This window comes from Plasmodium gonderi (genome assembly GCF_002157705.1).
Source record: "Plasmodium gonderi DNA, contig: Chr07, whole genome shotgun sequence".
NCBI classification, from domain to species: domain Eukaryota; phylum Apicomplexa; class Aconoidasida; order Haemosporida; family Plasmodiidae; genus Plasmodium; species Plasmodium gonderi.
In genome coordinates, this window is record NW_021628932.1 from 728,342 (window position 1) to 749,795 (window position 21,454).

The following is a 21,454-nucleotide window of genomic DNA, read 5'->3' on the forward strand; positions in this document are numbered from 1 at the left end:
GTTATAATAATATATATATTTATATATCTAACACGTGTGTTTTTAAAAACTTTTATTTTTTTTTTTTTTTTCTTTTGCACAAAATTTTCGTTTTTCCTATTTTGCTTTAGCCTTGTTTCACTTTATTGCGCGTTTTTATTTTACTTTGGACTGTGGGATTGGTTTATTATTTTGCTGATTTTATTATTTTTTTTTTTTTTCCCTTCTGCATTTGCTATATCTTGTCCGTTATTCACATTAAGTTTGTCACAAATTAATTATGTAGGTTAATATACGTAACATAATTATTCATTTATAGATATATATATATGTATATTATATGTATATATAATATTTACCCACCTTAGATGTTTTATCAGTGCCCCTTTTTTTTTAAAATTATTGCTTATTTTTTTTTTTTTTATGTGAATTTTTTATCCTTTTGTATCCAAAAAAATATAGAGATGTACATAATAATATTTACACGTGTGCCACTTTGCACATTCATAATATATAAAGAAAAATTCTTCATTTTTTTTGCGTTCGTACGACACATTTAGGATTTCCAATCTGCTAAAACGAAAAGTGTAAAAGCAAATTTTTCGATTGACTCGTCTACAGTTTTGAAAAATCAGAAAGTTTTTGCTTTTTTTACATAAAAATAAAAAAAGGGGAAAATTTATTTGTGATCCCAAATAGGGAAATAGTCGAAATATATGTTTTTTTTTTTTTTTTTTTTTTTTTTTATGGTCGTGCTTTTTTTTTTTTCCATCACATTTGGGCATGTTTTGTATCTTCCCCCATGTATACCTTTTTCTTTTCCCATCCCTCATTCTGACGTTTAAGCGCCTTCTAAATTTGCAGATATGTATATTAGTACAAATACTATATATATATATATATATATATATATATATATATATATATATATATATATATATATATATACACACAATTTGTGTTTTTTTTGAAAAAAATAGGGCTAAAGAAAAGTTGCAAATATAAACCATGCATATATTTGCACGTGTCCACAATTTCATAGTAATAATTCAAACGAACGAATAATGAACGTATTAATTAGAAACTCGTGGGGGGATGAATGAAAATACAAATATGGCCGTATCAGCACGTTTTAGCACAACTCCACGGGAAAGTTATGTAATGTATATGTGGAAAAGTATGCAGTACCACATGGAGTATAATTCGTGCTTCCCATGTACATACGACACTACATTGCTCAAAATTGTCCATATTTTTTTTTAAAAAAAAAAAAAAGGAAGAAAATAAAAAAAAAAAAAAAACGTTTTATATGACTTATATACATGCATGATCCAAAACTCAGTTTCGTTTTATTCTAGAAAGTGCCCCCAACCATTAGGGTTAGCAAGAACAAAAACAAAAAATACAACATGTATTGAATAAAACCTAATATAGCACAATCCTTAATGAGGGAAGAAACGAAAAATGATAAAATTTTACACACACTATATATATATATATATTCTCTGTTTCCCATCTGGATTGGCAAAAAAAAGGTTTTGTGTCACTACGCTGGCATGTTACTGTGCTTGTTATAATAGTTCCAGACAACATTAATCATGTGTCAACAAATTCGTTTACTCAAAATCTATGCTATTTAAAAAAAAAAAAAAAAATGCACATTCAAAATATAGCCATGTGACTGTGCTTTATATTCTGCGCGAATTTTTTTTTTTTTTTTTTCTTTCTTTTTTTTTAACACGTTTTTGGGGAAAATACTTTTGTTTAATCCATCTATGTAACTATGTTACAAAATGTTTATACGAGAGAAAAAAATAAAAAAAAAAAAAAAGGCATGAAAAATGAAAACGCGAAAATTTTCATGTTCCCCCATTCTGATGACTAAAAGAATAAACTTTTGTATTATTTTTAAGTTGTGTATCATACAAGAACTTTACATACATTCATACATACAAAAAAAAAAAAAAAAAAATTTTAAGTATATTTCATAAGAACAAAAATTTGCATGTACAGATAAATGTTGTTAGAGGGGGGAAGTTTTCTAGCTCTTGTAACATATAGGCGACAAAAAGGGGTAGAAGTCGATCTAATCTTCTTTTTAATTCCTCTTGAAAAAGTTCATAAATTTTCGGTGCCTTCCCCCTCTGGGACTTAATAATGAAAAAAAAAAAAAAAGGAAAAAAAAGGGGAAGTACTTGTTTTTTCTAAATATAAAAAATAAATGGTGAAAAATATAAAATAAAATAAAATATCAAAACATAACATTTAAAATTGTGTATGCAAATGTACATACATAAATACGTACATACTTACGCAAACATTTTACCAAACACATACCTGTAGGAGATTAAAAATAAGGAAAAAAAAAAAAAAAAATCAGTCCATGCAACTACTGCGCTGTTAGTAGTTTGTGATAATATAACATATATATAATACGGAATTTCCTAAATTTGTAAAACAATACACAAAGTGAACAAGAAGGGCGACGAAGAAAAGGATGCTAAAAAAGTGCTTGAAAAAACAGGAGAAATCGTAACATCACCTTGCACTGCCTGTTTTTTTTTTTTTTTTTTCTTTTTTTTTTTTTAACTCATTAGTTTTAAAAAATGTTTTTGTTAAACGAAAATGAGGAATCCCCTAAGGACATCCTCTTGAACGAGCTAAAATATAAAATTCGCGTATTAGCAGGAATTGTTTTCATTATTAGAACCACTCCCATGGTTATAAGTTTGTTCAGTAAGAATGCTGATTAAGGAAACCGTTGCATGTTACGTATTGCATTTTGGATGGTCATAAGGATGAAAAAGTCAAACTAGCTTTATCAAAGTGGAAATGACGTGTTTTCTTCAAAATGCTCACCAGCTGAATAAAAGTTTCAGAGATATGAAATTTCCTATTCCATTCACCCGAATTATTTTGAATATATCACGAACCCCAAAAAATAGATAAAAGACAAACAACACTTAGACCATATTGTGTACATACGTACGTGCTAGATATGCACAAGGTACATCGCCCGGAAAAGAAAAGGAGATAAAAAAAACATGTGGAGTTAAGATATATTTATATATATTGGGAAAAATCATGACCGGAAAAAGAATCGATCATATAATATCATCACCAAAAAGGCGTAAAAATAATTTGTGTAGATAATACCTACACGAAATATATATAGCGTCCTGTCCTATTTTATTCAATTCCCCTTCACAAAAATGGCATAAGTAAAGGAATAGAAAAAAAGGAATGTATAATAACATGGACCACCACTCCCCCCACACACAAACACCCACTCTTTTAAGGCGATTAGAAGAGGGGAGGAAAAGAGGGGAATATGCATTCGCCATTTTACCCATGTTTTTAATCTCATCATTTTTATATACATATCCAGAAAGCTACCACTCAGTCATGGAGGCATTTTTTCATACATAAATTAAACGTTACTGAGTTTTGCTTCCTTGTTTATTATTATTATTATTTTATTATTTATTTTTATTTATTTTTATTTATTTTTATTTATTTATTTATTTTTATTTATTTTATTTTTTTTATTTTATTTATTTTATTTTTTTTTTTTTTGATAAGTTTAACATTTTCGCTTTTAATCATTACTTTCATCGTTTGATGACAAACGCAAAAAGGAAAATTAATTTAAAAATTACCCAATTATTAGCATATATGGAACAATAACATTTACATACGCTAAACATTTACTAGTATAGTTGTAAGATTAGGGTTCTTCTTCAAGGGGCATTGATTTATACAACATCAATTTGGACTGATTTAAAAAAAAAAAAAAAAATTCCTTTAAAATAATGAATAAATGTAGATAAACATATTGTAAAAAAAGCACAAAATAAATAAAGAACTTTTCTCCTCCACCTCCACCCCTTTTTTTTTTTTTTTTTTTCTGAGTAACCCTATATATACCCATTTTTTTTTCTTCCTATATATCCCCATTTTTTTCTTTTTTTTTTCCTGATTTCTTGAAACATTTGGAACGGTTTCCTTTTTTAAGAGTTTTCTCTTACACAATACATATAGTACTTGTCATTGTCGTTACTGTAATGTAATTGGTAGAATAAAGAACCGAAAAAAAATAAAGGCTTAAAAGGAAGAAAGGCATTAGAGAAAAATGTAAAAGTAATATAATTATAAACAAACATTAAAGGAGAATAAAAGTTAGGAATAATCAAATCTCCTGATACTTTTTCGTCTTCCCACCAAGGCACTTTCTCCTATGCTGATATTTATTTATATGAATGTATATAACAATGCGTGAACAAATGTTAGTATGATCTTGATATCATCCTCAGAACAACAAGACATATAAAATTATAACTTTTTGCATACTTAAATCATAGCACGAAAATAAAAAAACTGATTCGTTTCTAATGAAGAACCGTTTCAGTCTTCCATCAGGGATAAGCTTTTATGTGCAGAAAAAGGTATATATAAATACACGAACTTCTAAATGCAGGAGTAAAGTAATATTAAACAAAATAAGAAGTTACATTCCCATGAACAGACACACACGAACCCTGTGAAAAACAAATCAACCCACATGAAGAATCAAGAAAGCATTTCAAGTGATTATGATACAAAGTGCAAAAATGACACTTTCCATTTTGATAACCATGTGGAAGGAGAAGCAAGTAAAGAAGTAAAATCAGATGAAGAAGTAAATCCAAGTGAAGAAGTAAAATCAGGTGAAGAAGCAAAGCCAGGTGAAGAAGCAAAGCCAGGTGAAGAAGTAAAAGCAGGTGAAGAAGTAAAGCCAGGTGAAGAAGTAAAATCAGGTGAAGAAGTAAATCCAGGTGAAGAAGTAAAATCAGGTGAAGAAGTAAATCCAGGTGAAGAAGCAAAGCCAGGTGAAGAAGTAAAAGCAGGTGAAGAAGCAAAGCCAGGTGAAGAAGTAAAAGCAGGTGAAGAAGCAAAGCCAGGTAAAGAAACAAATGGGGAAGCCATCCCAAACCGTGTCAGCAAAATGGCGACACTGAAGAAAAGAAAAAAATTCGATGACACATCCAATAGCGACAAAAAAAAAAAAAAGAGAGACACCTGTGTTGTGTGTTTCCAAAACAATGTAAAGTACAAATTTACATGCTGCCATGAATACTACTGCTCAGTGTCCTGCTATAAAAAGCACAACAGAAGTTCTTGCATGGAATCACAAAAGAATAAGGAATGTAGCTTAAAAACGGATAACAAGAAATCTAGTCAAAAGGATGGAAATAAAAATAATGAAGAATTCGAGAAATCCGGAAATTTTGCAGAAGATGATGAAGATTCCGATCAGGATATGCTGACAGATGAGGAAAAAAAAAAGTTGAAAGATGACATAACATTGAAAATGCTACTTAAGAATAATTATGTTCGTTCCGTTTTTAAGCACTTCACATTGTCGAATGACAAAATTGGGTACCTATCCAACTACATATATGACCCCACTGTTGTTCAGGTAATCGACCAGATTATGAAAACGATGGAGAGTTGATACATTGTGGGGAGGTACACCACAGGATGATAAGCAGTAGAACGATACACCATAAGATTACACACCACAAGATTACAAACAACAGAATGATACGCGACAGGGTACTAACCCAGTTCGAATAGATGAAAAACACACGATCCTAAAAAAGGCCGATGCGTACACACGTAGACCACCACCATCTCCATTCTTATATATATTACAAAAAACTTTTATACATTATTCAAATTTTTATTTTTTCTTTCATTTTTTTGTGATTGTTTTTTTTTTTTTTTTAAATTCATATAATTTGTTCACTTAATCCCTTCTCAAAAACAGTTAACAAAAATGCGCCTACGTTATTCCAGTGTGGGTGTGAATAATATTTTTCGTCATAGTGAATGCTTTTTCTCCATTCCACCCCTTGGACTGCAAAAAGTGCGCACGGGGTGGGGAATAGGTAAAAACTAAAAAGTATAAAAGTAACTAACAGATTGACCAACTAACAACAGAGAAGACAAGCATGACTGATATAGTAATATGTACGAAAATAAACAAAAAAAAAAAAAAAAAAAATTCTTCCTCTTTTTTTTTCGCCCTTTTTTTTTTTGCTCCCATAAATTTTCACTTCGAAACAACATTCGTGTAGCTAGTGCGCTTCAACTTATTTAACCTCTTAAACGCCATGGCTGTAGAATCATCACTGTGTGTGCTACTACAGCTACTGTTATCATCCTGTAAATCTGAGCAGGCGTCCTTTACGCTTTCGAATTCGCTCATACTAGATGTGTGATGATTCATGTCATCGTGGCTGTCTTCGCTGGAACATATATTCCGTGAACTCAGTCTCCGAGGACGGTTATTACCCTCATGCTTTTCGTCACATCTGTCTGATTTAGTTCTTTTGGTTGGAATTGCTTCCTCTGTGGAGGCTGCTTCCACCACCTTGGGGATTATTCCTTCCCCTCCCTCCAGTGACATTTCCCTCGCTCGAGTGTATTCCACACTATCACCTGCATATGTTGAGCTATCTCTACCTTGGAGCCAAGGTATTTCGTCGCTTCCCATAGGGGCAAGTTTGGGAGGATCAGTTAAATTCTTATGGCTGTCAACAGAGGGAGAAATCTTTTCAGTGTCAACATTAATCTGTAAATTGCTTTGATTTATGTATAACGCATCCTCATTTGCATCAATGAATTCGTCCTCTTGTGTTTCTTTGTGTTCTATGCTAACCTCACCGATGGGATAATTCACTTTATTCATTGTAGTAGTGAATGTCTTGTTAAATAGTCCTTTTTCGAAAAGTCCAGTTTGAATTTCAGTATGCACATTTTCTGTAGTGCACTCTTTTCTTCGTTCTTTGTTTGTGTGGTTATTTATCTGTTCCATTATTTCTTGTGTAGACATTTCCGCGTCGTTATCATAATTAATTCCTCTAGGGACAACAGGGTATGAAAATTTCCTTTCACAGATTTTTCCTATATAGTTGATGTATTCATTTATAATCTCTTCATATATAGTTTCTTCCTTGAGAGAATCTAGTTCGGCTAAATTTAATAGATTGTTTGGATTTCCTACAACTGGATGGGTTTCATTTCTTGTTGCATTTCCCTTTTCGCTACTTGTTGCTGCATTGGGCACGATAAGATTCCTTTCCACAAAATAAGTTCTGACTTCATCAATTTTTTTTTGTATACAGCCTTTCAAAATTTCGCAGTATCTTATTTCATTTCTGGATTTAATAATGTCATCAGAGTGCATGCAAAAGTTTATTAATACATATAAAGTTTTTAGATCCTTGATTGTGCCATTTACATCTGTTTGAACACTTTTGAAGAATATAGTACAGTTTTTATTCTCTTTATTTAAATCTTTATCTTCATGTATTGCTTTTTCAGCTTCGTCCATTTCCATTTCGAAATTTTTATGTACCTTCAGGTTAATATCATTCTTTTCTCCTTCTATCTTATCATTTGATTCAGTGATTTGTGCATTTTTTTTTTTCCTCCCTCTTTTCTTAACTTCCCTCTGCTCGTTTCCTCCATACTGTTCACCACCATTGCAACCACCTGTGTTGTTACCTTCGTGTGTACGACTAAGACTGTTACTGCCAAGTCCAGTGTTGCCTGATCTAACATCGTCAAGAGCGTGAAATAGATATATCTGAATTATTTTGTAAACCAATTCGATAATGTTAGAGCGGTTAGTTATGGCAATTCCCTTTTCAATTATAATGAGCAATATGGATTTGATATATTTGACAAAATGATACACTAGAAAGTGTATATTTGCCTTGTGCAATATGGTAAAAATAATAAATGTGAGAATATTGGTATAGTTAATTGTCCTTAATTTGTGTTTTAATACCCCATCACACGTTTTTAATAGTACTTCTTCAAAGGTATAATGAAAAACTAATAAATTCGTTTCACTCATGGATGGGTACATAGAAAAGACAGAAAACAAGAATAATTTATCATGTGCATTAATATTTGTTATATTATATGTACTAATTTTTTTAAAATCTTGAACAGAATTGTATGTAGAAGGAGACATAAGAAAACACATCTCAAATAATGCTCTTAATTTATGTGATGATTTTTTCATTAATTTATACATTTCTTCATTTGACAATTTGTATATATGATTTCCTAAATATTCTGTTAACATGAGTTTACAAAAAACTCTTAAACAAATTGATTGGATATATTTACTCGTATTTATATTCCCATTTAGATAATTCCATAAATTTTCTACTGCATCTATGATCAATTTATCATTGTTCAAATTGGGATGAGTCATCATAAGATCTCCCAAAACACATATATATATTTCACACCTTAACGAATTAATTTCCAATTTTTCCAATAATTCTTTATATTCATACCACGCATTTTGATTTGTTGCAAAATAGTTTAACAATGATTCATTCGGTGGATTGTATTCATAAAAAATTAGTTGCTTATTCACATCATCTTCATTTGGTTCCTTTTTCATATTCTCTTCATGGTTATAATTGTTTGAATGTGGAGCAGCTCCTCCTGTAGAAATGTTTTTATTTATTGCTACTCCCCTTTCCACCTGAGTGATCAAATCGATGTTGGCCTTGCAATACACATTTGGATATACTTTCGCATGAATATTTTCTATTTTCAACAGACAATTATTCAGAACATCACAAGTGTCCACTATGGCTGTCTTATATGCATAAATCTGTTTCTTTAATTCTTCGTCATTACTTATAAACATACACCAATTACCTAAGCATTTGGAAACTATAATGTCATAAAACTGATCTTCTATTTCTTTATCATCCCACTCAGGCATAATTGAACAGCAGAAATTTAATGCAGGTAGTAGTAACTCATTTGGGAACTCACGGAGTGCTGAATCGAATGAGCAATGCGATTTACTTTTACATAGAAAACATTCCAAAATGAACAAAATTCTCAACCATCTCCTCTTAAGTTCTAATCTGAGTAAGCTCAACATAGTTATTTGCTTTAAAAATATTTCCGTGTGCACTCGAATTTGATCGTGAAATGCAAAAACTGGATTATTTTCCCCATCTTTCGAATTTTGCGCCATCAGACGTTCACTTTGTTGTTTCTGTTGTGTTTCTCCTGCTTCTCCTGTTTCTCCTGTTTCTCCAGTTTCTCCTGTTTCTCCTGCTTCTTGTTCTTCTCTTTCACGTTCCATTTCAGTCAGGTCCTTTATCTTCGCTTCTGTGACATCCAACTTGTGTTGCATTTTCGGACAAAGAATTAGCAAATGTTCTATTGACAGAGTGTTCAGTTTTTTTTCCCTTATTATTTCAAAGATGGTGTCGTTTTCCACGTTCATGATATTGTTAAATAGGATACTTAGAGTATTCTTCTCCGCCTGATCATTTTTTAGTTTGAGCTTTGGGGAACATTCTGTCAAATGTTTTGGAGAAATATCCAATACCCTTTTTTGTGACACCTCCGTCATGCTCTTTACCTCCTTGTCCTCTGCTGATTGATGATGCATAAAATTAACTGTACTATCGACGAACAAACCTTCACTTTCATAATTTTCAAATGGTTCCTTAATTTCGGATATGATGTCCAATATTTGGTTTGTCAGATTAATTTCAATGTCATTCGAATCGCAATTTTTATTTTTTATATAAACCATTTGTCTTAGCAATTCCAGACATGCATAGATGTAGCTGTTGCTTAACCAGTATGCACACGTCATATGTCCTTTCTGCAATTTATAATAATTAACTCCTGTATTATTCAGCATACATTTTATGATTACTTCTCTTAGGGGTCCTTTCAATAGGACCCTTGAGCAGCATTGCAGAATTTTATCTACTTGATATGTTTCGATGATATCCAAATATTTACATATTAGCAGCAGATTCTTTATATTGCATATGTAATTGTAATTCTCATTAATATTATCTTCATTTATAAGAACATATTCATTTTGATCATCCATTGTATTGTTATTTACATTTCCATTTGTATCGATTCCTCCTTTAGAAGTTTCAACTTCCTCCCCACTTTGCACAGATCTGTAGTACATACACTTATCACAGTATTCATCGTCAAAAAATGAACATTCCATAAATTTCTTCTTCCTCATCTCTTCCAATGTTTTTATATCAATCCTTCCCTTTCCACATGAGCAGAACATATGCTGATTATCCGATTGAACGCTTTCATTATTTTCAACACAGTTGATGTAATTTTTTCTGTTGTAGTATAGCTTCTCATTAAATCTACTAAGATTCATGTAGTAATAAACAGCCTTAATTACCTTTAATGCATCTATTTTTTCTTTTTCCTGTTCGTCACAAAAGTGTTGCACGTAGACTCGCAGCAGGTACAAATCAGCAGCGTTCAGTAGGAACAGGTTATTTATGCAATGTGTAAACCAGGCATCATTATAGGGAATATTGTCACGATTGCCCTTATCATCACCGCTGAGACGGGAGCAAGAATCGTGTTCACCATTTCTCACCGGGTGACCCTTACCATTTTCCTCTTTCTCTTCCGGTTCTTGTATTTTTCCATTTATAGAATCTCTTTTCATATCGTCGAAATCCATGCTTGCATTTCTAATGAAACCATTTTTAATATTGTTCAGGTGAATTTTGCAAATTTGTTCGACTATCATGTCGTTATCTATATCGCTATTTATTAAATGCAATAAGAGATTTTCTATTTTTTCATCAAAATGTTGAACCCAATGTATAATCATCGCATAGCAACTTTGACGCACAGATGTGTCCTTATCATTAAGTCCACATAATAGTAATTCAAATTTCATATCATATGGAATGTAAAAATAATAATTTTTTAATTTTTCATATACGCTTATCCTTACATTTGGATTTGTGTCATTTATTCTAATTAAAAAATTTTTAAGGATAATTAAATGATCATAATTATTCTTATTATTACTACTGTTATTTCCCTCATCTGTGCACATTGAAATATTTTTAATTGCATGGATTCTCACTGCATTATGTGTATCATCGAGACAGCGTAAATAGCTAGCTCTTGTACTGAAATCTTGAAAAGGTTCCAAAATATTTAAACATAAAATTCGTACATTATGATCGTTATCATTTAGTAAAGACAAAAAAATATTTACATGTTTTTTACACAATTTATTTGATACATCTATCTGTAAAGCACAAGCTTTTTTAACTAATGATTTTACCACTCGACATAAGTTTATTCTTTGTTTTCTATCCTTAATAAATATATTGTCTAAAATACGATTCCACAATTTTGTGATTAATTCATATTCTTGATTTGTGTCACTTGCATTGTTTGCACTAGAGCCATTATTATCGATTTCAACATTATTGTTGTTATTTTTTCTTTTTTTACGATTTGTTTTTTCACTTATTAGTACATCACAGTAGTACAAAATATCAAAAAGAAATTCCATCATTTTGTTAAAATTTTCATCTTTTGCATTGCTTCTTACCATATTTAAAACTATTCTTGCGCACAATTCATAAATGCAGTATTCGTTGATGTACCTCTTATACTCCATATCGTACACATTACCTTTTATCACATTTTTTAATATGTCTTTAATGTATGAAAAACCTGTTTCACTGTCGTATCTATTTGTGTACACGTAATGTATAGTTCTTATAATATTTTTTATGTGTATATTTTCATTTCTTATCTTTAGGTTCATCAAATTAGATGTGTTCTCGCTTCCATTACTTTTCCTCTTCCCACCTTCCACCCTATCTCCCGACCTTTTCATCTTATATGACTTCATAATTTGGTTAGTTATATGGGTTTGTAGAAGGAGAAAAGGTACCTTTCACGAGTGGAGAAGAAGACAAGTTACCTTTCACACGTGGAGATGCACGTAACTTACAATTTACACACAAAATGGGAAACATGTTGCCATTCAAGTGTGTCACCATAGGATCCCAAACGAATACATATATTTTCCTCAAACACAACACCTGGGAATATTATCCATTGCTGTTTTCAAAAAGATACAGCCATTTGACAAATACGAAAAAAATCAAATTCTAGCATTGCATTGTATGAAGCAAAAAAAAAAAAAAAAAAAAAAAAAAAAAAAAAAGCACAAATGTGAAGAAATGAAAGGTCTGGGAAGATATCTTACAGCATAATAATATATATTTTTAATTTCTTACTTGGATTTAACACATTTTCTTTAATTTGTTTCAAGCCATTCCTCTTCAGTAGGAATGCACGGTATTTAAACTTAAATTGTATTACCGACCTTTTTTTTTTTTTTTTTTTTTTTTTTTTTTCGGTTTGTTGGAGGGGAAATTCATCAAAAATGCACATTTATTTGTTATGCGCAATACACGTAATGGATTCCCAAGCATGATTCCATGTTTTTTCCACCTTCTAAAAATGAATTAAAAAATTCAGTTTGACGTTCAAAGCAATACAAATTAGCATATTACAGGGGTTGGGAGGAGTGACATAATTAAAGCATAAATTGGGGCCCCACTCACCTGTGTTAAATTGACGAATTTATATTTCAAATTTTTGCAGTGTGGCTATCTTTAAATTTCGCACATTGCACATATACTTATATATATACACATACACATGCACGCTCTTGAATATTTACGACAAAGTTTTGCTGTTTAGCGTGAATAACTTAATAATACCTTGTCAATATCGATTTCCTCCCTCCCCCTCCCCTTTAACACATACATTTTTCGCAAATTTGTACAGCATGCAAATTTTGCAAGTATCAAGGAGATAGCTTGGCATATGTGTACACATCAGGTATATATAACACATGAGCGATGTGTGTTTATAACGATAAAATTTGCATGAGTATACCCAATCGCGATCATGCATACAAACTGCAGATTTATACTCATTTGGAAGGAGGGAAATTGTGTGTGATGTATATATATAGAGATATCTAACTCATTGTATATCTTTTTTTTTTTTTTTTTTTTTCCTTTCATTTTCCGGAGTTATAACTGCGAGCAACGTTTATTGGAACAGTATCTTTATGAAATACTACCAGAAAAAGTGTCCCCAATTTTTGATAAATATGCCACCACGCTAATTGAGCGTATTTTTTTTTTTTTTTTTTATTGCATTGATGTTGTGTGTATGACATTGTTTCCTTTTTAAAAATCTCTGTGGATTGTTCCACCATATTTACTTAAAAATTAGACTCCGAAAAAAAAAAATAAAAAAGAATACATTTGAGCAAAATAAAGTAGACTAAGTGTGAACAAAATAAAATGAAAATGATATAAAAAAAAAAAAAAAGGAAGGAAGCATATTATAGAGATGAAAGCAGTGCAACTCGGTAAAATAGACAAAAGAATGAGTTCTCTCAAACGGACTGTATCCAGGCGATTTCATAAAAAGAATATTAGCAAGACATCATCTCGGGTCATGTGTGTATTCCAACTTATTCCAGGTGCTTTATTTCAATTACAAACTGTGTTTACAAAATAGTGCACGTAGGAAAATATTCGTGTGTGTTGAAAATTATACGTGTAATCATCATATTATTCACCACATATGCATGAAAACGCCAAAGCGAGAAAATGTCAAAATGCCAAAACGAGAAAAGGCCAAAATGCCAGAATATCAAAACGCCCAACGGACTTTACTCAAACAAATAACTAAACTTCTTCAACTCTGATGCAAAAAGAATTGTCTGTGCCCACCCACAATTGGGTCCCAATAAATTCTTTAGTTTTGTGTACAATCTTATGTATAGGGAAGTTGTCAATGCCTTTTTCTTCTGCTTTGCGTTATTCGTGGAATTTTTTTCATTATTCTTTTTCATCGCGTGACCAGGTATTTTGCTATTTACATGCTTATTGTTTCTTTTCATCTTCTTATTTTTTAAATCGGATGTTCCAATGATGGTAGCTGATGTTGAAGACTCCTCGATATCGTATTTTTCTCCCCTTTTCTCCTTTTCCTTATTTGCATTTTGAAGAGAAACAGGCTTACATTCAGCCTCTATTATATTTTTATAATACTTGTAAATAATGTCATATATGTGTGTATCTATAGGTATACAGTCAAATTTGTTCAATCCAAAGAGACATATGCAATTTGCTACTTTTAATCCTATTCCTGGAAACATTATTAATTTATCAATACATTCTTTTGTTTTTTTCACCTTTTTTAAATTTTCTATCCATTCTTCAGATCCAATTTCTGTTAACATTTTAGCGCTCTCAATAACATAGCTGCTTCTGTATCCAAACCCTAAATTTCTTAAATCTTCCTCTTTTAATTTTGATATTATCTCTATACTTGGGAATTCATAAAAGGGAAAAATTTTCATCTCCTTTTCCTCTTTGATCATTGTTTTTACATGTTCGTAGAAAATTTTGTTCTGGTTTCTCGCTGCTGCCTCCGCGTATGGCTTTTTCCTCTTTGCTTCTACATTTTGCTTCTCCTCACCTGATTCTTTCCTCCATACTTTCACATTTTTCTTCTCCTCGTCTGATTCTTTCCTCCATGCTTTCACATTTTGCTTCTCCTCGTCTGATTCTTCCCTGTTTGCTTCTGCACTTTCCTGCTCTCCCTCCGATGAATTCGTCGGGAACTCCTTCTTTACGCGAATGTGCGCTTTCTGTTCCCCCTTGGGAGAAACGTACGAGGGATATTCTTCTACAAGTTTCGAATTTAGTGGATATTCTAATTTCACTAGAACATTTGGGTCCGTATCCGTCTTCTGCTGTATCAATTTTGAGTCCCTGTTAAAATCTCTGAATGATCCCTCGGTATGGTTATCAATTTTGACTAACAAATCTTGACCATGGAATATGATGGTAGCAATAAATTTTCCATAACGTCTCCTCAAGCATTCTATCATTAAAGTTATTCTGGGAATATTGTTATTAGTGGAACATAAAAAAGAAAAAAATGATTCCACAGAATCAGCTTTTAATATTCTTAATCCTTTAATTTTATGAGTAATTTCGTTCATCCGTTTGTCTTTTTTTTTCCACATTTCTATATTTTCTCTTAAAGGGAATTGTAAGTTAAAAAATTCCTCTACATCTTTTTCATAAATATCGTTCAAATTTGTCTTATCATTGTTCTCTTTTTCATCCACGTGGCAATTATTTTCCCCTTTCGTAATGCCCTTGATACATTTATTCCTGTCATAGATACATTGGTAGTAGATAGCTTTCTCTGTCTCTTTGAAAAGATAAATTTTTTTATTTATTAATCCGATGTAAGTATTTTTACTAACTTCACTAAAACAAAATTCCTGTCCTATCAGAAAACAATATTTTAATTGTAAATCATTTGTACTTACATTTATTTTTTCCCACTTCTTTTCAAAGTTTTTTATTACAGAAAAGGTGCTACCATTTATGAGATTCTCTACATTTATGTTTACCATATCTCTTCCATTACCGCTTCTCGATTCAGGAATAGAATGTGTGTGTATCATTACCTTTTTCATAATTTCCCTTTTGTCCTGTTCATTTCTGTTTTTTTTAACTATATTTTTTTTAATGCATTTTGTCGTGTTTATGTATGAATGGGAGTTCAGAACTTTTTGACCCCCAATTTTTTTTTTTTTTTTCATAGCTATACTATTTTCAGTTTTTACATAAGTTTTTTTTCTCTCCGGGATGTTACTCATCTTAACTATTCCAATTGTTTTACACTTTATTTCTTTGTTCATATGAATAGGATTTAATGACAAAAAAAAGATAGCTTTAAAAAACTTCAGCATCATTTATCTATGTGCATGAGGGGAGGAAGTGCTACCCCAACATTCCTTTCCTTTTGCCTACAGGGCTACGTTTTTTCTGTTGTTTCACGCTATTCCCATTATGCCTATTAAAAGTAGAGTGCCCTCAGCTGGCATGTCGAAGCATTCCAAATAAGAATGTGCAAAAAATATGTACTAAAAATAAACATATGTTACAAAAAAAGATATGTGTTGTATTCTCTTTCAATGCACGCATTCGCACCTCTTGGAGTTTGCGTATTTTAGTTAGAGGTCCATGACTTTTCATGTTGTGGTGCACCTATGTTTTCTTATTTCACATCTCTGCAGCTTTGGGCAATTTGAGAAAAAATCATCACACATTTTTATAGCGATTTGGAAAGGGGCTCTTATTAGTGAGACCCACAACAATTTAATATTTTGTTGTATATTAATTCGCCTTGTTTCGCTTTCCTTTGTGTTGTGTTCTATATTTTTTTTTTTTTTTTTAATTAGTTAACTCCCCGAATTCTTCACCCAATTTGTTCATAAAGCGACACAATATTGGGCACGCTCTACGCGGTGGAAAATATATATATATATATATATATATATATATATATATATACATATACATGTAAATATATATACACATTTTTGGCATTGAAAGCGCAATTCCATCGAAAGGCTTAAAGCATGTCTCCCTTTTTTTTAATGTATTTTTAACCAAAATAGAAACAATTTTCCTTTACGAAGAGAAAATAAAGTAAAAGATGATAAACAAGAGTTTAGTGGAGCGATGAAATCGAAAAATTACTCTATATCTACATAACTTTTTCGTGAAAATGGACAGTACCGATCTGTCCCATTTAACGATATCAATGCTGAAATTTTGTCATATGTGCAATATGTTATGCTGCGTGTGAATTTTGTTAATTTTTCTTTACACATTTATATGTGTGTAAATCTTTCGTCCGTAGTTTTGCACAACATTATAAGCTAACTAGAATAGCAGTACGTACGTACGTATGTATGTATGTTTTTTTTTTTTTTTTTTTTTTTTTTCTTCCTTTAAAGATTAATCGAAAAGATATATACCATTTTTTTTTTTTTTTTTTTTTTTTCGTAACATATGAGATCTATATGACATGAGTAATAGCCTTACAAGTCATTATTTAACTACGCAACACTGCAGATTCACACATGTGTAAATATTCAACCACAACATAACAAGCAGCTTTAATAAATTTAACACCTTAAGGTGAACAAAAAATCATATGAAAAAAAAATAAAAAAAATGCTGGTATTGGAAAGGCTTAACTCATTCATAGAAAACAAATACGCTACATCCAATTGGAAGAAAAAAAAATTCGTCTGGAGATACAGTTTATATTTTAACATTTTTTACGTCTCATTAGCACTTGGAATTGTGTATACATTAATTGTTCGATTATTAATTTCATCCGAAATATACAGTAATCACTTTTGCCATTCATCTACGACATCATCAGTGAAGAAACTTTATATGATTATCTTAATATTTCTAATATTAATGGGATTCCTGAACTTTCTTTTTTCTCGTCTTACATATATATACTCGAATTTTACAAATAGAGAATTTTTTAATTCAGGGATTTATTATACCATTCTAGGGTTTTTAATTAAATATATGTCATGGATTTTATCCTTAATATATATCTCATGGATATGTTTTTTGTTTGTAAATATTATAACCATTTTTTTTTCCCCTCGAAACTGGTGTAGCTTGAAATACAATATTTATGGAATGGACGCTGTGAACAATTGTCTCTTAGTTAAAAATAAGGCCACAGGTGTTTACAAATTAGTCATAATAATGTGCATGCATTTCTCTCTTCATGCATGTAAGAAGGGCGTTTTTGCAAGGACACCTAAAGAAATGGAGAGTAACTTTATTCCTACTAATGAGTTTGTATATGTATACATATACATATATGTATATGTGTACATAAACACATCCCTGTATTGACCCATATTGGCTTACTAATATGTACAAATTTTCACCATGACAATTTTTATGCCACCTTATTTTGAACTCTCAAGGATGCGAAATAGATAAAGGACTAATAAACTTACGGACGAAAGAAAGCTGTAACGATTTCAACATTTTGAAAGTTCAAAATTTTCTCTTTCTTATTCGATCAGCACCTAACGAAGTATGCACATTGAAGGACAAGAAATTATGCGATTTTTTTGTCGATTTCATTAAAAATAAAAATATTTCTTGGACTCCCTTTCCAAACTGTTCTGGAAATACGCCTGACCTTAAAGAAGAATACTTTTTAGAAAATCCTAGCACGAAGAGTGACCTGTACTTATTTTCCATGTGTCTTATATTCTTCTGGTTCGTCACTAGTGCTATTCTTATTTCCCTTTTTGTTCTTGTAAAAGTGAGTACACCTATTGATTCATCTTTTATTGTGAATGAAGAACGATTTAACTTTTTTTTCAAATTTACACGTATTTTAGATGTGTGGAGATGATTTGGAGCATTATGCACCAAATCAGATAAGTGTATTCCTTTCACGCTTGCAGAATTTCATGTATGAATGTGTTAGCTAGACGATATACTCATGTATGTGTTAACATGTAAAACCTTTTCTCTTTCGTATCTATATGACATTTTGTCCAATTTTTCCTACCTTTTAAAACAAATCCATTTTATATAAATTTCTCAAAAAAAGAAGTCAAAAAAAGAAGTCAAAAAAAGAAGAATGCCACATGGCATTCATTTTTTTCTCCCATTCAACTGCACATCCTTTTTTGTCTCATAAAATCGCGCACGTATATTTTAATTTATCATAGATTAACAAATGACACTACCTTTCGATGATCAATTTTGTGTAAAATATTACTACGTGATTATAAATGCCAATTGAGCCTTTTTTTTTTTTTTTTTTTTTTTCTTCCTCCTTTCCCTTTTTTCTTATATCTATTTGGATTAATGAAAATGTCAGTATTGTTTACCTTAATGTGAAAATTTCTTTCCTAGAGGGTTTGCAATGCAATTATTTCTCCTTCATTCAAAAAAAGAAAAAACGGTGCAGAAATTTTCATCGGTTCGTTTAAAATCAACAGTGTTCATAAAAAAAAAAAATATATTTACTAATTTGCAAGAAAGAAACTTTTTGGCAAGCAAAATTGGGTTATGTATCTGTTATTAACAGTTTGAGTGCATCCAAATTAATATAAAAAAATATATATATGTGTATATATTCACCAAAACGGGACATGTGCCCATAATGATGGTCATTTTTATTATGCACGATCATGCACTAATTTTCCATATTTAAATATTCATATCTCAGGACTTATCCTTCTAAAGTTGTTATATTTAAATCAATTTATTACTCTAACAATTTTAGTAGGTTTATTCTGTTCTCTGTGTACATATCTTGCATATATTTGACAACTGTACGCATATTTCTTTTATGCTTTTTTTTTTTTTTCTGCCTGATTTCTTCATATGCAAGCATTTGCTTACATATAATGGAGTTAACAGAATATTCTTGTCTATTCGGAAAAGTGTTCATGCTTTTTTGTTTATATGTCAAAAAATAAAATTCACAAAAAGGGCAATTTACTAAATGTACCCCTTCAGACTCAAAAAGTGATAAAAATAAAAAAAGAAATACAATACAACTTTTTCTTCATCTGAATGCTATTTTTGAGAACATACCACAAGCGGGAGTGCGAAATATTCCCCCAAGAGTCAAAGATTCTAACGTTTAACAAGAGAAAAGATGCTTATCTAAATGACAAAATTTTTAGAACATCATAGCTATATTCACTGCCCTACCCCAAAAGGAATTAAAACAGTAATAAAAGAGACAAATTAATGAATGGCCAAATTTAGAATAATAGAAAAAAAAAAATGAATTTTAGAAAGAAAACATAGCCTTTATTTTTTTCTTTTTTAACTTAATGTGCAAGGAGTGAACTAGAAAAAAAAGAAAAAAAAAAAAAAAATGGACAAAGGAAAGGGAAAAAAAAGAAGGAGCATAAGTCGAATGATTAAAGAATTTTATATAAACTGGAATTATAGAAGACAAAGTTGGAGAATCAGTTTTTATTACAACTGCTTAGCAATTGTAACTGCCTTTAACATTGTCCTTACTTTAATATTTCAACAACTTATTAAATCATTCAATTTTTTTATAAATTATTACTGTGAGTATGAACACATTAATTTTATATTAACAGATTTATTAATTTTTATAATTTTAACTAGTTTCATAAGTATTTTCGCCTTTTTTTTATCAAGAATTTGTTCAATACTTTCAAATTTCACAATTAACGATTTTATGTCATTAGGAAAATGGATTGAAAGAATAGGATGCACTGTCAAATGGTTTCCATGGGCTTTAGCAATTCTCATTATATTTTGGTTCATTATAAATATATTTAATTTAATTACCTTATATATAACCCCAAATTTATGGTGTAAAAGTCGATTAAATAATGTAGCCACGCACATAGTTAATAACTGCAGGTTATTTGAAGGCAGAAAAGCTGCATGTACAATCGACATGGCAGATTTAGGTTCCAGTAGCAGTACTACGAGTTATATTCGAAAATGTAATGATTTAGATTTCTTAAAAAATCATAATTATTTCACATTTATTCCAGATTTAACAGATAAAAATTATTTACAATGTACTTTCAATAATATAAACATTTGCACATTATATAAAAGTTTGAGAAATAGTCAACAAGCATTGGATAAAGCAAAAGGTTTGAAATTAGATGGTTGTTTGCAAAATCCCCCATCTGAAATAGAAGATTTTTATGATAATAATATACAAACAAGTGACTTGTATAAATATTCTCAAATATTTATTATCGGTAGCAACGTCACCTTTGTGCTTCTCATGTTCTTTTTTTTCTTTGTGAAGCGAACAACACAATTTGATGGGCTATTTTATCAGTCACTAGACAATTCGGAAATGGTTATATTGCGCATTTTGCGCCCATTAACACCATGGGCATAAATATTTTCTTCTATTTGTATCAATTATTTTGACGCATCATTTTTGTGAAAGTATTTTCCCATTTGAAGGATATATGAACACATTTTGGTCAAGAAAGGACGTGGCGAGAAGAAAAAAATATATACATATATATATCAATAAATCACTGAGTCAATAAATAATTCATTAAATATTTAAGAAGATTTATATAAGTTGAGGAAAAAATGATATGACACACTTATTCTTCCCTTGTATGTTGCCCTTTTAAAAAATAAATGCTTTTGCAATTTTTATGAATGAATTAGGGGAAGCATACTATCTGCATATTATTACATATAAAAGATAAATATAATTAAAAATATACACCATTTACTATATTAACCTTTGTTCAAATGTGCAGTTATCATAGGAAGAAAAGCGTTGATAAAATATTTTTCACTTATTGTTGTATTTTTTTTTTTTTTTTTTTTTTTTTTTTTGCAATGCCAATTTTAGAACTATACTCCGTGTGAACAAAAATTGGGTAATATACATGTGCTCAAGGAAATTTGAAAATGTACACATATATATCTTGATTAATTAAATGTACACAAATGAAACATATTGAAAAAGTAAATGTAATTTGAGCATTCATGGTGGTATCACAGTTGAATCATATTTATTATAATATTTTTTCTATTTTTTTTTTTTTCCCCTCCACTTCCTTGTTTTGTGTGCACACATTTGTCCTCCTTTTGTGCAACATCTATTTGTGGCCCCCTTAATTAACTTGTGAATAATGTCTATATTTAAT

General features: G+C 30.5%; 6 protein-coding genes across 6 annotated transcripts; 4 read left to right on the forward strand and 2 right to left on the reverse strand.

Moving 5' to 3' along the window:
• Window positions 1-2,585: 2,585 nt before the first annotated feature.
• On the forward strand, window positions 2,586-2,732 carry PGO_071470 (conserved Plasmodium protein, unknown function; the record flags this gene model as incomplete). The annotated part of the gene is made up of 1 exon (XM_028687020.1): window positions 2,586-2,732. One exon carries the CDS (start codon window positions 2,586-2,588, stop codon window positions 2,730-2,732), a length of 147 nt encoding a protein of 48 aa, XP_028542821.1.
• A 1,808-nt stretch (window positions 2,733-4,540) lies between these two features.
• PGO_071480 (hypothetical protein, conserved) lies at window positions 4,541-5,473 on the forward strand (the record flags this gene model as incomplete). The annotated part of the gene is made up of 1 exon (XM_028687021.1): window positions 4,541-5,473. One exon carries the CDS (start codon window positions 4,541-4,543, stop codon window positions 5,471-5,473), a length of 933 nt encoding a protein of 310 aa, XP_028542822.1.
• Window positions 5,474-6,073: 600 nt separating this feature from the next.
• Window positions 6,074-11,725, reverse strand: PGO_071490 (hypothetical protein, conserved; the record flags this gene model as incomplete). Its single annotated transcript, XM_028687022.1, has 1 exon — window positions 6,074-11,725. One exon carries the CDS (start codon window positions 11,723-11,725, stop codon window positions 6,074-6,076), a length of 5,652 nt encoding a protein of 1,883 aa, XP_028542823.1.
• Window positions 11,726-13,573: 1,848 nt separating this feature from the next.
• On the reverse strand, window positions 13,574-15,679 carry PGO_071500 (N-glycosylase/DNA lyase; the record flags this gene model as incomplete). The annotated part of the gene is made up of 1 exon (XM_028687023.1): window positions 13,574-15,679. The coding sequence occupies one exon, from the start codon at window positions 15,677-15,679 to the stop codon at window positions 13,574-13,576; it is 2,106 nt and encodes a 701-aa protein (XP_028542824.1).
• Window positions 15,680-16,949: 1,270 nt separating this feature from the next.
• On the forward strand, window positions 16,950-18,174 carry PGO_071510 (hypothetical protein, conserved; the record flags this gene model as incomplete). The annotated part of the gene is made up of 2 exons (XM_028687024.1): window positions 16,950-17,484; window positions 17,735-18,174. 2 exons carry the CDS (start codon window positions 16,950-16,952, stop codon window positions 18,172-18,174), a joined length of 975 nt encoding a protein of 324 aa, XP_028542825.1.
• A 1,485-nt stretch (window positions 18,175-19,659) lies between these two features.
• Window positions 19,660-20,682, forward strand: PGO_071520 (hypothetical protein, conserved; the record flags this gene model as incomplete). The annotated part of the gene is made up of 1 exon (XM_028687025.1): window positions 19,660-20,682. One exon carries the CDS (start codon window positions 19,660-19,662, stop codon window positions 20,680-20,682), a length of 1,023 nt encoding a protein of 340 aa, XP_028542826.1.
• Window positions 20,683-21,454: the final 772 nt, after the last annotated feature.